Source organism: Magallana gigas, chromosome 5, assembly GCF_963853765.1.
Source record: "Magallana gigas chromosome 5, xbMagGiga1.1, whole genome shotgun sequence".
Lineage (NCBI taxonomy): Eukaryota > Metazoa > Mollusca > Bivalvia > Ostreida > Ostreidae > Magallana > Magallana gigas.
The window spans coordinates 29,714,588-29,729,858 of NC_088857.1; the positions used below are offsets into that span (position 1 = coordinate 29,714,588).

At 33.6% G+C, this 15,271-nt stretch overlaps 2 protein-coding genes across 4 annotated transcripts; one reads left to right on the plus strand and one right to left on the minus strand.

The window, feature by feature from the left end:
* The first annotated feature begins 65 nt into the window (after positions 1–65).
* LOC105328917 (serine/threonine-protein kinase RIO3) lies at positions 66–5,837 on the plus strand. Of its 2 annotated transcripts, XM_011429959.4 has the most exons (11): positions 66–199; positions 456–587; positions 832–1,004; positions 1,487–1,597; positions 2,128–2,240; positions 2,362–2,505; positions 2,821–2,948; positions 3,288–3,473; positions 4,062–4,221; positions 4,657–4,827; positions 5,033–5,837. In XM_011429959.4, exons 2-11 carry the CDS (start codon positions 475–477, stop codon positions 5,462–5,464), a joined length of 1,731 nt encoding a protein of 576 aa, XP_011428261.3. In that variant the 5' UTR covers positions 66–199; positions 456–474; the 3' UTR covers positions 5,465–5,837. The 2 variants fall into 2 exon arrangements, with proteins under 2 accessions (XP_011428261.3, XP_019923045.3); XM_020067486.3 differs by lacking the exon at positions 66–199 and having other exon boundaries at positions 287–587.
* A 2,597-nt stretch (positions 5,838–8,434) lies between these two features.
* LOC105328916 (cathepsin B) lies at positions 8,435–14,600 on the minus strand. Of its 2 annotated transcripts, none has more exons than XM_011429956.4 (9): positions 14,447–14,600; positions 12,961–13,100; positions 12,335–12,553; positions 11,573–11,688; positions 10,466–10,550; positions 10,069–10,216; positions 9,655–9,768; positions 9,117–9,245; positions 8,435–8,744 (listed from the first exon to the last, which is right to left on the minus strand). In XM_011429956.4, exons 2-9 carry the CDS (start codon positions 13,093–13,095, stop codon positions 8,665–8,667), a joined length of 1,026 nt encoding a protein of 341 aa, XP_011428258.3. In that variant the 5' UTR covers positions 13,096–13,100; positions 14,447–14,600; the 3' UTR covers positions 8,435–8,664. The 2 variants fall into 2 exon arrangements, with proteins under 2 accessions (XP_011428258.3, XP_011428259.3); XM_011429957.4 differs by having other exon boundaries at positions 12,961–13,107; positions 14,447–14,587.
* Positions 14,601–15,271: the final 671 nt, after the last annotated feature.

A 15,271-nucleotide genomic window follows, 5' to 3' on the forward strand; every position in this document is an offset into this window, starting at 1 on the left:
CTATTCGACATAAAAATATATTTGAAATATTAATTTTTTTTTTACCAAATTAAGATTAATAATCTAATCATCAAATGTCACTATTGATACTACATACAAATTATAAACGACAAAAGTAAACATTTTTGTGTACAATTTAACAAACGTTGAAGTGTTTCCGGTTGATACTTTGCCAGCTGAAATATTGCACAACAAGAAGGTAATAATCTTTTTCAGTCAGTGACGTTTTAAGCTATTTTTGAATTTCAAAGCTTGTATATATACTACAATATGAACTACCACGTTGTTTTTAACAGTCTTACAAAATTGAACAGAAAATACGTTTGTCTAAACGACTAAAGTCACTTTGCCAATATTGAGAAAAAATTATCTAAACCGACAAAAGATAACAGATTGAATATACTAATGGAAGGTTGTGAATTTGATTGCACATTTAGTAATCGTTTATTTTCAAGTTGCAACTCCCCAAGAAATATGTCAACCCCCTGGGGGAAAACTCAGGCAGCACCTGTGATGCCATGTTCACTACAAGATGTGATGAGTGAACAGCTTGCAACTGAACTACAACACCAAGAAGAAAAAGAAAGGTAGGCAGTGCATGATGAAGAGTTTTGCTGCATTCATCAATATTCAATTTTTTAAAGTGATGTAAGAACTAATGTAATGGGAAAGATTATCTTTTGTTATAAATTTTGGTGTTTTTTCTCAAAATCCTAAAATGGGCCAAAATGATTCAAATATAGGGGTCCTCATGATTCCTGATCTGGTCCCAAACTCTTAACAGCAAAATTTCCTATCATTATGTAACATAGATAAATTTGTGTCATTCAGTTTAAATGCGGGGGAAACAAGAACTTTTCAAGAAATCTTGGCCGCAGCTTCAGAAAATTCTGCAGAGACCACAGATGACTGGCTCCTGGCTCAGATGTTACAACAGGAGTTTGACCGGGAACATGACCAGGCACTAAAGAAGGAGGAAAAGAAATTCAATGGAAACAATAAAGGTTCCATTTATAACCTATATAGCCTTAGTTAATAATTTCCAAGCCAATGTACATGTATACTCTATTCCTCATTGCTAATATCAATTAATACAAGTTCTACATTACTAACCCAATTCTAATGAGAAAAAGAAGACTTGATTGGGAAATCACATAGATGTACTAATGACAAGAAAATGAAATATTCCAAGTAAAAAATGTATATGATGTTAATCTGATAATGTTTTGATATTTTCCAATTCATGTACATTTGTATAATTGTTCTGAAAATCCAATGTCCAGGCATCATTACCGTATGTGTTAACAGTCTAGCATTATCAGTGGGAGTTCTTTTCCGAACAATTCAAATTTTTTTGACAAAAATTCCCTCCTTTGAAAGCACTTGCATAAAAAAAAATCGCTAGCAAGGTTTTGCTTGTTCGAAATAATCTGTTTATGCATGAAATTCATGTTACTGAAATGCTTTTTTCATTTACTCCTTGCAGTGTCAATTTCATTTGAAAACTACAGAGCTGTTCATCCAGCATACAGAGACGATGAGGAGGAGGACGAGGAAGTAGACCAAGATGAAATGGAGAATAGGAAGAGCGCATGGGGTACTTCAGTCTTCATCCTCATTTGTCCTCTTATCAAAGCATACTGCATATTATTTTCCTTCTTTTTTTGGTCTTAATTACTTCCCTTATTTTATCAGTTGATCATATGATGGGGGAACTATTTTTTTTAATTTGATAGTTTAGACTTTTCTTTTTTGATAACAGAAATAATTTGATTTGATTTGTGCAAATACCCCGGTATACATTGACATAAATGGATTAGGCAGCAGGCAATGCCTATGTAAGCCTTCTCCATGAAACAGAAATACCGGTAATTGATTACGCACTAGTATGTTAGATGTAACTCATCATCTCTCAAGATTACAACAAAAAATATAAAATTTCAGGTTGGTTAAGAGCCCTATATGACTCCCTTAAGCAGTCATTTAGTATGGTTAAGTGACATATATGCAGTCAATTAGTTTATCAAGTTTGAGACACAATTTAAATTGAAATGTAAAATACTTGCCCTGTACAAGTTGGATGTACATGAGAATAAAACTATATTGTTGTATTTTGATTAATTACAGACAGCCCTAGTCCAAAGTTTAACAAAAGTGGAGTGTCGGGGAAAGGGAAAAATATCACCACTAAACATGATGCTGTGATATGTGGCAGGAGAAATGCTTCCAAAATAATGGATGTATGTACACAAAAGCTGCAAGCATATATTTCTGTCTTGATAAACTTGCCATCAGAATTCAATTAGTCAAATTTGACCATGCCCAAAAGATCAATGATAAAATGCTTACTCTCTTGTACAGTTCGGTCCAGAATTTCAGTCTGGTGATGGTGAGGGCATCGACATGAAGCTGTCAAATAAAGTCTACAACAGACTGAAGATGCACTCCCTTTCAGAGACAAAGAGAAGTCAACGGTTACACGAAAAGAAGGAGTTCTCAACCAGTGTAAGTTTACATATATCTTGAACGATATTGGAATCCCCGGATCTTTTGTACACAATCTGTAGTAGTTGTGTGCAAATTGTGCTATACATGTATATGGAAGTGTTTCCTTTATTGTTTTTTTTTAAACTAAAACAATAATATTAAGAATTTATTTCTTGAAGTTTATCTCAATTATATTCACTAGCAACCCCCAAAAAATAAACCTGACCTAATCAAAAACAGAATCATTACAATAGTTATTCGTCAAATATGTTTTAAAAAAAACAAATCCAAAACTTCAGAGTTTTAATGAGCTAATGATTTTTCCTATTACAGGAACATGTACTGGACCCTCGCACCAAACTGCTGCTGTATAAGATGGTAAATAATGAGACACTGGAGTCAGTGGGGGGAAGCATCAGTTCCGGGAAGGAGTCCGTCATCTACCATGCATATGGAGGAAGGTTTGTCTATGCCCATTAGTATACTCTCTATTGAATGATGTAGTATTGCAAAATGATTTTTAAATGGTTAATGGATAAAAAAAACACCGACCAGGAATTTAAGCTTAATGGTTATCGTCCAATTCATATGAATGTTTGATGTTACCTAAAAATAAAAAAAAAGTGAAGAAATGTAGATTTTTCATCTTTAAAGTTAGTGTAGATATTATTTTTTTATAAACAAGATAAAAAAGATTGCCTGCCATTTTCAATGGATAAAGCTTAAAAAATTCAAATTTGTTTTATGTACAAGGATTTGATACTGAAGGAATTTTGATATCTGAAATATTTTCATTACAGCAAAGAAGGGGTGCTCCTGTCTCATGAATGTGCAATAAAGATCTACAAGACCACGCTGAACGAGTTCAAGAACCGGGGGGCCTACGTGGACGGCGATCACAGGTTCTCCAGGGACGAGTTCAAGAAGAACAACCCCAGGAAGGTGATCCGCATCTGGGGAGAGAAGGAGACAGCCAATCTCAACAGGTCAGCTGGATTTTTTTTATCATAAATATAACGATTTAGAGAAAAAATACATTGAATTGTAATATTCAAGCATTGAACTCTCTTTCATGAGCTTGTTTTTGCAAAGAAGATATTTTAACCCAATTTCATTAGAAAAAGAAAATGTAGGAAACTTTTAAAAAAAGGGGGGGAAAGGGTACTGTAAACTCCTTATTTACGTGAGTACTTAATTCTGTGATCTCGCCGTTTGGTATCAGATTGCTAGAATATAAAATCATGTATGCAGACCTTTTCTCCTTATTTCTTATAGTTCTCAACTCTCAGAAAATAATGGCTAGGTTTTAAAATCCGCAAAGGGTGCTTCTTGCGATTTTATGCAGATATTAATTCCTTACGTTTAATTAGGAATCTACAGTAGTTTCCCTTTTCCCTCATTGCATGTCAAAAAACTCACATACCTAAGTTCATGTAGAAAGTTAATGATTTAGATTGTTTTTTGTGTGAGTAAATAATGTTTGGTGCCAACTTATTGTCTGAGTACAATTATTTTCAATTTCGACATTAAAAAGGTAGTTATAACATTATGATTATCTTTTGATATTAAAATAGGATGAAGAAGTTTGGGATCCCTTGTCCTGCAGTACAGGTCCTCAACAAACATGTGCTAGTGATGAGTTTCATTGGTAAAGATCAAATCCCAGCTCCTAAACTAAAGAATGCCCATCTGTCTGTGGAAGATCTAGAAGATGCATATGAACAGGTTGTCAAGGTGAGACTGCATTTTGAGGTCATAAAATGTGCTTGAATTTCTTTTTCTTGTGTACTTAGTAGCATCTTGTCAAATAATTTGGAATGTAAGGCATTCTATTCAATATCAGAGGTCACCAGTTTAGTTGTCAATGTTTAATAACTTAAGGAGAACACTATGTTGTCTTATTTTAAAGTACTATATAAATGAAAATATTTTTTTTACTTGATGGAGGTCTATCTGCAATACCTGTCTTCTCAAATAGGGGTGATTGCCTAATTGAAATATCATAACAGATACCCGCAGTATAATATTTTGGCCAATGATTCAAAATTCGAAAAACTCTACAACCTCTTTGTGACCAATATTTTTACATTATTTATAATTACCGGTACCAAAACTGAAAAAAGAGAAAAAGGAAGAAAAATCTACTTCATCTTCTGATTCAATTTGCAGATAATGGATACCATGCAGAATAAGTGTGCCCTGGTCCATGGCGACCTGAGCGAGTACAACTTGCTTTGGTTCGAGGATAAAGTGTGGGTCATCGACGTCAGCCAATCAGTGGAGCTCACACATCCCAAGGCAATGGAGTTCTTGTTCAGAGACTGCTACAATGTGTGCAAGGTACATTTTACTGACTACTTAGTGAAAACATTAGAACATAGTGTACATATAGTGACCTTATCTACCAAAACCCTCTTCATAGATTTTTTACATGCATAAAAAGCACATCTGTGCTGTAAATCTTTGTAACCAAAAAACTATGCACTTTCCAAAGAATAAAGCTAGAGTGTTGTGTTTAAATAGTTTTTTTTTCCTTTCATTGCAGTTCTTCAAGAAGGCAGGAGTACACAATGTCAAAGAACCAGAGAAACTGTTCAACCAAATCACTGGACTCAACATCAAGGGGAAAGGTGCAGAATTTGCTGCACAGGTGCAGAGGTATGACAAGGAAAGGAGTGCCGAATTACTGGCCCACCAAATCACCATGAAGGAATACGCATTCGATTACTACTTCGAGAAGTCCCAGCAGGATCGACTGCTGGAAGAGCAAGAAGAAGAAGGGGAGGATCTAGGAGAGGTGTTGGAGGAACGAAACGACCCGTTTGAATATTTCTATGAGAAGTCATTACAGGATAAGGCTGACAGAGAGGAGGAGGCGGAGAATTCCTCAGAGAACGAGGAGGATGATGATGAGGATATTGAGGAGGAGCTGAAGAAAGCAGATGAGAGAACGATGGACAGAATAAAATTGGGATAGTAAATGTTACAGGGAAAGGGGGTGGGGTTGTTTTGTTTGTTGTCCTTATTGAAACTGCCAAATTTCAGTATCAGTTGATTTATACTAATATTCTGTGGAGGGACCCACAGGATTATTGCTCTAAAGAGAAATCCTGTGGGTTCCAGTGGTGACATTACATGATGATGATGTATCAGTGTACTGATAATTTTTTTTGGTGAAGTCTGACTATAAAGCAGGCTTTTTATTTATTCCAATTAATAGAACTGATGTGATCAGCATAATGAATTCAAAGTAGAATATTTTTTATAAATCTAAGAGATGAAATTGAACTGTTTATTTTTGTTTATTTTGATATTGTCATTTTATTTTATTAAAAGATCAATTAACCAAAGTAAGTTTCCATTTATTTATTATTTTGTATGAAATAGCATTGTTACTTATAAATCTCAATATTTTCACTCGTTTATGACCTGATGGCACGGTGTTTAAATATGGAACTTCTTTCACTATAAAACAGATGATCAATATTTTTATTGCTGGTACAAATCTCTATATAATGTAGAGTCGAGGCTCTGAAGACATAAAATAACACAGTAGATTCCTTATTTTATTTAAAACCTTTGATAGCTAGAGTTATCACGATTTTTTGCAAGTATTAATTCCCTTGATTAAGAATATACTATAGTATTTAATGTTGGTTAAGTATCTGACTTTGGTATGATGAATGAAAAAAAAATCCTTGCGTGGCAGAGGTCAATCTTCTAGAATTCATAAAACATATGTGGTCACAATCCAGGACTCATTTTATGGGTCCTCCACACCTTTATGAAAAGTTATCTCAAATTAACACAGACTGGTATTTTCATAGAAAATATAATATTCTGGTGTGTACGTATTTTGAAAAAGAAAGGATAGTAATTAATTGAGAAAATTAATAAGATATATATTTTCCTAACTGTTTTGCACATCCTGTCAGCAAAGGTACCTGCTGGGTTCAAACTTGGGATCAAGGCTCAGTACTTAGTCTAGTAGTCCAAGCTTTATACACTGATTTCCAAAGATAGTACCTATATAAATAATTTTACAAGACTAAGTAAATCCCCATATGTGACAAACAGTTATAAAAAGTGAAAGTTATTGAGTGTTTATGTACTTAATACTGTAAATATATTATATTTGGTTGTGTATTATATTTGGCAATTTTTGGCAGAGAGCCGCTTCAGATTAAGCAAGTGCATCACTAATGCCATTCATATACCGGTATGTAAAAGAACAGGTACGTTTAGAAATACGCTTACTGGTATTTAAATCCATGCAAGCTTGTTAACAATTGTTATAAAAAATCATATTCTCCAAATATCATAGCATTACACACTATATATACTACATTTACAGTACATATATATACTATTATACTGGACTGGTGTTCAGTAACAGCCAATTACGAGGTTATAATGTGATTAAAAATTATGCAAGAACGTGGATACAGCAAAATCATTTTTACAAAATTTATGAAATACCCAGATCTGCATGTTTCCTTGCTAAATATTAATGATATGTTGTCACCTATTCAGATAAATTCCTTTACCTATTACCTTTAACATGCAAACAGGAAGGAATGTTCAAAGGAAGTCAAAATGGATTGTTAACCTTTTATGTTTAATATTGACAAACAAAATATTATTAAAGTAGGGAAATCATTGAGTCTGTTTTTATTTTAATCTCTAAGTTGTGTAAAATAAGGGGTCTAGGTTGACCTCTGAAATAAAATTATACGACAAACAATGAAATTAAGTTGTAAAGTACTTGCTTGAGCCAGGTAGATTTTGCATTTTATTGCTTTTTAATGTCGCACCATTATTTGTCGTTACTGTTGTACCAGGCAGCTGAGTCTAACAATCAGTTTGCTGACACATGCTTAGGAATAAATCTGGTATGATAAAATCACTTGGTAGCTAGGTCCAATTGTCATAAAAAATGATCTTAAATATCATGTGACTGTGAAGTTTGAGGATTTACACATCGAAGTTAAATTCTGCAATCACTAAATATTTCTTGAATAACGATAATTTACATGTATGAAGTTTATATTATAAAATCACCATGTGTCCTTCCAAATATTTAAAACATAATTTCCGTAAATTTTTCAATTACTGACTTAGGTATTATAATGATATAAATGTACATTGTAATTTCTGAAAAACATAAAGGTAAGTTGATAAGAAAATTATGTAGCAGGTATTTTCAAAGCAAGGTTTTCATTCAATGCAGTACGGTACCGTTAATTTGATTGGGAGTGATATATATAATCTCTCAGTTTATGCAACACATGACATTCAATTTTGAATTCACAGTTCAGACCTAATCAAAATATTATTACAACCTTGACAATAAATGGGTTATCAAAGATGTCCCATGACACGATAAACTATGTGACCTGGACATAAATTTGCCTGCACACATGACCATTTTATCAGTGCATGTATCTCAATGCAGACTGATATATTTGATGTAACAATGCAAGGACCTTGAGATAAAATTCAACCTTTGTAGCATACTGGTTAAAGATACAGCCCTTTATATGTTGCACTAAGACTTCTATGTCATAGGACCATCCATCAGATGATCATATAAACAAGTCCCATCAAAGTTCATTGAAATAATGGGAAAATTCTAGAGTGTCAAACAAAAGGTATAGAGAAAATTTTTGTTTGCGATCGAATTTCTACAAAAGCATACATGAACATTGTACGGCTAAAACTTGCATTAATTATCAATAAGCAATTTAACTAACATTCATGTTTATAGATTGGTTAAAAAGGTAAGACAATATACTGCTACTAAACCAGTCCTTTTTGTTTTTTCATTTATGGAAGCTAGAGGATCATTTTCCCCATTTTATAGTGCTCTCAAATTGATTTTTCCAAAAGTGTTGCCATGAAAAGACTATAATTTCTATTCATATTATCATAAATTGTTAAACATGCATAAACTCTCAATTTTATTTAATATTTCAAATACAAATTGTATCAAAGTATCAAATATCACACTTGGAAAATATACATTACATATATGTAATATCATAAATCTAACAGTCTGTGAAAAAAAAAAACTTTTGGAAAGCAAAATACGTCTGAAATTTCATTTCAATAAATCTCATGGTAATGTTAGGTTGAGCACTTTAGTGGGTTTTCTTAGTCAGTGTTTTTTTTATATTTTTAACTGAGTTTGGGCTCTCCAGCACTGATCTGGGACTCGATTCCACATTCATCTTGTCCTCTTAAGATCTTGAAGAAACCTGCGAAAGCAAAAAAAAATTAATGATAAGTTTTCCAATGTTTGATCATTCCACAATATTACCAAATACATCCGTTACTACCCTAAAAATGTAATATGTTCTTCATACATTATATATAGGTTCAAATTTCTAAGTTTCAACATCAAAGGACATATACATTACATTAACTAGATATATATTAAAAAGTATCAAACATTGCAGAGGATTGAACATCGACATTCCAATCCACAGAAATCGCAGATTCAATCTCTCTGCATATTTAAGACTGACTTCAGTTTGGAAAAAAAATTCTTACACCTTTTTCAATTTATAGGTGATTCCCGGTAAAATTGTGTTCTGTCTGAACCGGGCTTTGAATGAAGCGGGACCTACCTTGATCTCCCCAGTCGGGGTTCCAGGAGTTGGCCACCAGCCAGTAATCATCTCCGTTCTCAGTTCCCCACCCGAGGATCTTGATAGCATGACCTCCTAAGGGCTGTCCAGTAGTATGCTTGTATACACCTAAACAAAATGAAAAAACTAATATTTACTATGTTTTATCTTCATTTTTATTGATATACTAGATACATGTTTAGAAAAACACAACCTACAGAGAAAAAAAAATCAGCTTTTTAAAAATTCTTATTTAGTACAGTACAGTAAAACACGCTTATAATGAAGTCCCAGGGATGGCCAATTTAACTTCGTTATAAGCGTAATTCGTTATATCCGTCAAGTTTGCAACATGAAATAGAGACTTGGGGAATGAAATTCACTTCGCTGTAAGCATCAATTCATTATAAGCGTGTTCGCTATAACCGTGTTTTACTGTAATATGGTTAAGGTACATACATGTATATACATTTTTAAAGAATTTTTAAATTAGAAGAGTACTTTGGGTATTAATGGAAATTGTACAAGAATTTCTCACCAGATTTGTATTGTGGGAAGTCAGCGTAGACTGTGAAAGCACCTTCCACTGGGCCATTGGTCATGATCTCTGTCATAATTTTCTCTACACCATGTACACTGTAGGCAGAACTTCCTGAAAAAGAAAACCAACATACACTAATTTGCTAGCTCCTAAACACCTTAACATTTTCCGTTCTATCGGTAATTAGGTTTTTGCGGTCATATTATGAAGATCGCGGAGATATGTTTTCAATATTTTCATGGAAATATCCTTGTTCTGTTTCATTTTTTTTTCAATTAAAATGTACTGTTGTGCAAGATCAGGGTAATCTTTCAAAATCAATTGATATCCTAGTGGCAAATATAGAAAATAATGTTATTTTTGTCCCTTTTATTTGTAACATCAAGCAAAGCCCTTTGTGACCTGACTTACCATAGTGTTTGTCCTTCTCATAGGTGACATTGTAACCTGTTTCACAGGTGTGTTTACATTTAGGAGTGGGTCCGATGCTCTTACTGCATGGCTGGAGTTTTCCTACCACATGGTGGTCACAGGCCTTGATTGTGTAAGGTAGACATCCCTGTTAACAAAGCATAATGTATATAAGAGACAATTTGCAGAAAAATGCAGGCTTATACCCAAATAAGTAATTTTTTTCTTTACACAAAAAGCATCAGGAAAGAATTTTATGAGAGAGAGAGAGGGAGAGAGAGAGAGAAATATGTACATTTTTTATTACACTAATGTGACCTCTACCATATGCAATAAAGGAGTGACTTTTAATTAGATAGACCCAGGGTATATAATAAAGAAGCGGTTGAGAACTGACCTGATGTGAGTTGTACTGTCCCCCGGTAACCAGACCATCTTTCTTATAGTAACTCCAGGCAGCGGATGGGAAACCTCCCTCACACCTACAGTCAAGAAGAGTAACACATTTAATACTGCATTGAAATAATAATAATTGTAAAATAGACACTGAATTTTGTGCTGAAGTTGGACTCCTTTTGTTAAAAGAGAATGTCCTCTTTAAATCAAATTCTGAAGTGTATGCACTCCCAACATCACACCTTCCAAATGCTACCAATTTTAGTTTTATATTATTTTAAAGCGCTATGCATAGCTCAGCGCTTTATTGTCGTTAGACTTCTACTTCCAGTGCATCGAATAACTGCCCCCTACGAGCAGAAGTGTACATCATTTAAACTGGTTAGGGAACCAGTTTCAGGGGTTTATGCAGATAACTGCATGGGCTATTGTGAATCTAATGTACGGGGTATTGTGAATTTAATGTAGGGGGGCTTACATACATCATTGCAGGGGCTGCCACGCAGTGATGAGGAAATATACAAAAGCTGAAATGTTATATACATATATCTGTTATATACATACAGAAGCTGGGTTAACACTTTTCAGTACTATCAGTACTTTGATTTTTCAAAGGTTTACAGCTCCTGGACATAAGGTTCGATATGGCTACATTAACAAATTTTAGAAGCATTTGGCAATCAAATATCTTTTTTTTTTCCCTACCATTGGAGATTCAATAAAAACATAAGGAAATCTTTTTTAAAGTGCAAAATGGGAAATATGTATGTGCAAATGAGGAAAAAAATGCCCCACATAAACAAATACATGTATTTTATTCATATTGATCACATTTACATGAGTCACATAGGGAAGCAATAGAGTGAATGCCCTGGGGACACATGTCAATCACTTTTTCAGGAAGCACTACTAAGATTCTGTTAGATGTAATTAATTAAACCACTGCCACATCTCTTATGAACCGAAAGTTTAAAAGTTGTTGCAATTAGTATTCTGTCTAAAAAATCTACATGTATATATATCAATCAAGTGCAACAAAAAAAATCCAGGTATCTATTGATGACAAAGTTTAAGACTTGTTAACTATTCCTCAGCATTATCCACCTACCCATTTCCACAGGTTCTGCAGCAAGATGTCAGATCCTCGGCTGAGATGTGGGTATTTTCTTTTCCTTGAGACTTGATACAGATACGATCTGACATGGCTTCAACAGCTCCGAAAGCCTGCGACAAAGAAATTTATTCATGTTTCACTTCTCTTACATTATCAGACCATGTGAATTCAGTTTGTCAGATCTGTTCTTAAAATGTGTCCGTTATGAAACCGACTTTGTCTGACAGCAGCAGTGGAGGATTTTATATCTTGTATAAGTGTTACTTCAACAACAACAAATGTAATTGCTTGCACTCTTCATATACAAGTACACGACACTTGACAATACTTGTCTGCTATTTTAAAAACAGTTGCCAAAACCAATTCAAATTTATATATATACTTTTCTCTTTTATTTTTGTTTGAGATTTCCTGTTGACCCATGCCCTTAACTAAAGTGTTGATTACATATCCCTCCCCACCATTTCTAACAAATTACAGTAAAACACAGTTACAACAAAGAAGCTCATAAAGAATTAATTCATGCTAACAGCAAAGTCAATTTCACACTCCTAATTCTAAAACTGTATTATAAACTTATCAGATAATAAGAAACACTGTTATACTGAATCAGAATTGCTTTCTCAATGGTGTTTGAATATAACCATATTCAACTTTAGACTCTCTTATTTTCCTCTGTAATTGCAGTCTGACACTGTGGTGTTAAAAAACCCAACCCCTTCCAACAAACAAAACTAAAGCCCCAATCATTCCTACCCAGCAGGATCCGCAGGCTCCCTGGTCTCTGACTTCCTTCAGGGTGGGGCAGTTAGGCCACTGTGTGCGGGAATCAAAGGTGGCGGGGAGGTCCTTCAGGGGCTCCATCTTCTTCTCTGGGAGCCTAAGCTCTGGGGGTGTGTTCAGATAGGTACCACACATCATCTTAACATGGGCTAGTCTGTCATCCTTGGCAATGTGATGGAAGTTTTGTCCTGCCTATTGATGACAAATGATATCGATAAATACCTATATAGGGTGTTGATACATATATTTAAACCATATTAAAAATGAACATTTTATTTTTCATCATTATTTTTTTTTGTGTCAATAGCGTAGCCCAATGGAATAAAGAATTTACAGTTGCTGATCTGCAAGTCCCAAGTTCATAACCTGGAGGTTCTTTCAACAATTTCTAGATATTTTAAAATTGGATTTATGAGCAAGTATTGTACCGGTACATGCACAATTTGAAAATAAAGTTTTAAACATGTTGCACTTTTGTTTATACATGTATTTGTATCCCTAGGCATCCCAACCCACCTTAAATAATTAAATTTACCCAGGTAATTTTCTTTTTACTGCAGCTATTGAGGTTATATAATAAACAGAATCTTCATAATTACCTTCCATGTTGTGTTCATCTTGTTGATGAACCAGATCATCTCATCTGAAAGTGGCTCAAAGATGTCCTTGTCTCGGAACTCAACGAGCGCACTCATGGCGCCAGCCACAAGGGCACAAAGAACCAACACCTTCATTGTAACTGTCAACAGAAGGAAAAATATAACAATTGGTGGTTGCTGTACTAATAATTTTAGAATAGTGTAAACCAAGCATTATATGCATCATCTTTTATTTGTGAATCACGAGCTGATGACCAATCCATGATTAATTCATTTCCATCAGCCAGTAGTGATTGTACAAGTCAGATGTATTATTTCATTTATGTCCTCCCATGTGCGACATCTGCATGGTCAGGAAAAATATCCGCAAGCAGAGTTTTTGCCGTGAATCATAGGAATATTTGTTCCATGTAAATAGTACTTAATTTTCACTTAATGTGACAAAGTAATTTTTTTTAAATTTTTTTGGCTAGACATTATTGATGTTTTTATTCACTAGCCAATGAACCTATACTACATTTATAGTTCATACATTAAGTGTATTGAATTTATTAGTTTAAGATTTGTTTAGCTCATGAAATAAAAAAATAGAATTTGGATAGTGTTATCTGTTTATTAACATTAAAAAGTGAAGGGCCTCATGGATGACATATGTATTAAAGTTCTATATTAAATTGTCTGAAAAAATAAAAAATGAACATATATTTCAAATTCAAGTAAATAATATAAACCTTTGATCCTAGGGTTAAAGAACTGAATGCATGAATATTATAAAAGTAGCAAATTAATTTCCATCAAACTGACAATTTTTAACATATAGTTGTAATTATGATGAATGGTTGATCTGGGGAAAACAGCTGGTGATGTATGTACAGTACATTTTATCATGTTTTAATTGTTGTAGCTTATGAACTGGTAAATGCATATCTAGAACCAGGATTGTACTGCATTAACATGAACATATGGAAGATTACATCTTATCACAAAAAAGCAATTGAGAAATGAAATAAATTCCTTAAAAATTCAATAACTTAATTAGTACATTTAGCAATAAACTTACAAACCACAATAAAAACATTCACAAAATAACCAGACGGAAGATCAAAATAAGGAAATAGAATGCTTTTCAAATAAATAAAGTCAGTGACGAAAATTACTCTATACGTAATTGTTATTAATATATTTAATTTTTAATGATTTTTAATGAGTATCATTTACACGGAAGTTCAAAATGCATGCATGTGAATGTCAGCTTCAAGATCGTAATCATACAGCATTTAACACATGTTTAATCTTACGAGTTTTTAAAGCATCAATATCACTTTTTAAAAATGATCTAATTTCTTAAAAAGTGAAAGTAGAACATGGTCAAGCACAGAACACGCACATAAGGAACAAAAATTTGACTAAACTCTCCAATATGAGAAAGAATAGTATTACGTCTACGAATAAGAATTAATTCTGGTACAAATCAATGTTACATTACCTATATAGATTATTTCTTCCAACCTATAAATCAAATAAGTCGTTTATCCAGGCTTTATACAAACATTTATCACTGGTCACGGGTTTTAACAACAGGTCGGGTCATGTGACAGTCAGGTGATAACACACGCGAAAAAAAAAAACCACAACTCAGTTATCTCGCTTGCAACCGAGTCTGCTAACGCTGATCAATTTACATAATTATTTTATTTAAAGCAGGCCCAAAGCATGAATAAGATATAAAATAAAACAACAACAACAACAACAACAACAACAACAAAACCACCCCAAACACCCATTGTTTATTCCATACCATTTGGTACAATTAACGAATTTTGAGGGTTCAAATTAAAAAAAAAATACATGTAACCTACAGTAGTCAGTAGGCACCACATGTATAGATCAGATTACCCCCCCCCCCCCCCCCGAAATTTGTAGCGTCTAACACTTATGTCATTACACTGTATATATATGACGCGCCAATTTATTCATAAAAATGAGCTAAAAAGATTAAATATGGCCAGAAATTAGTCCTGACTTTTACATATTTTCATTTGTAACCGGTAACAATTAAGACACTGTATGTTTTCTGGTGACAAAAGTACTAACATAACCTAAAACAAAACTGTTAATTTTCTTTCCGCTGGATGGTTTACTTTAACCCAGTAACAATGTTTACAACTATATTCTATTGGTGACGAAAGGTAACAGAGGTGACGAGCCTTTTTTCTGTTTAGCTGGGGTTCTTATTTTATCTGGTTACAATTCATGGTTACAATGGTTACAACTATATATTCTATAGGTAACATAGGTGACAAGCCTTTTT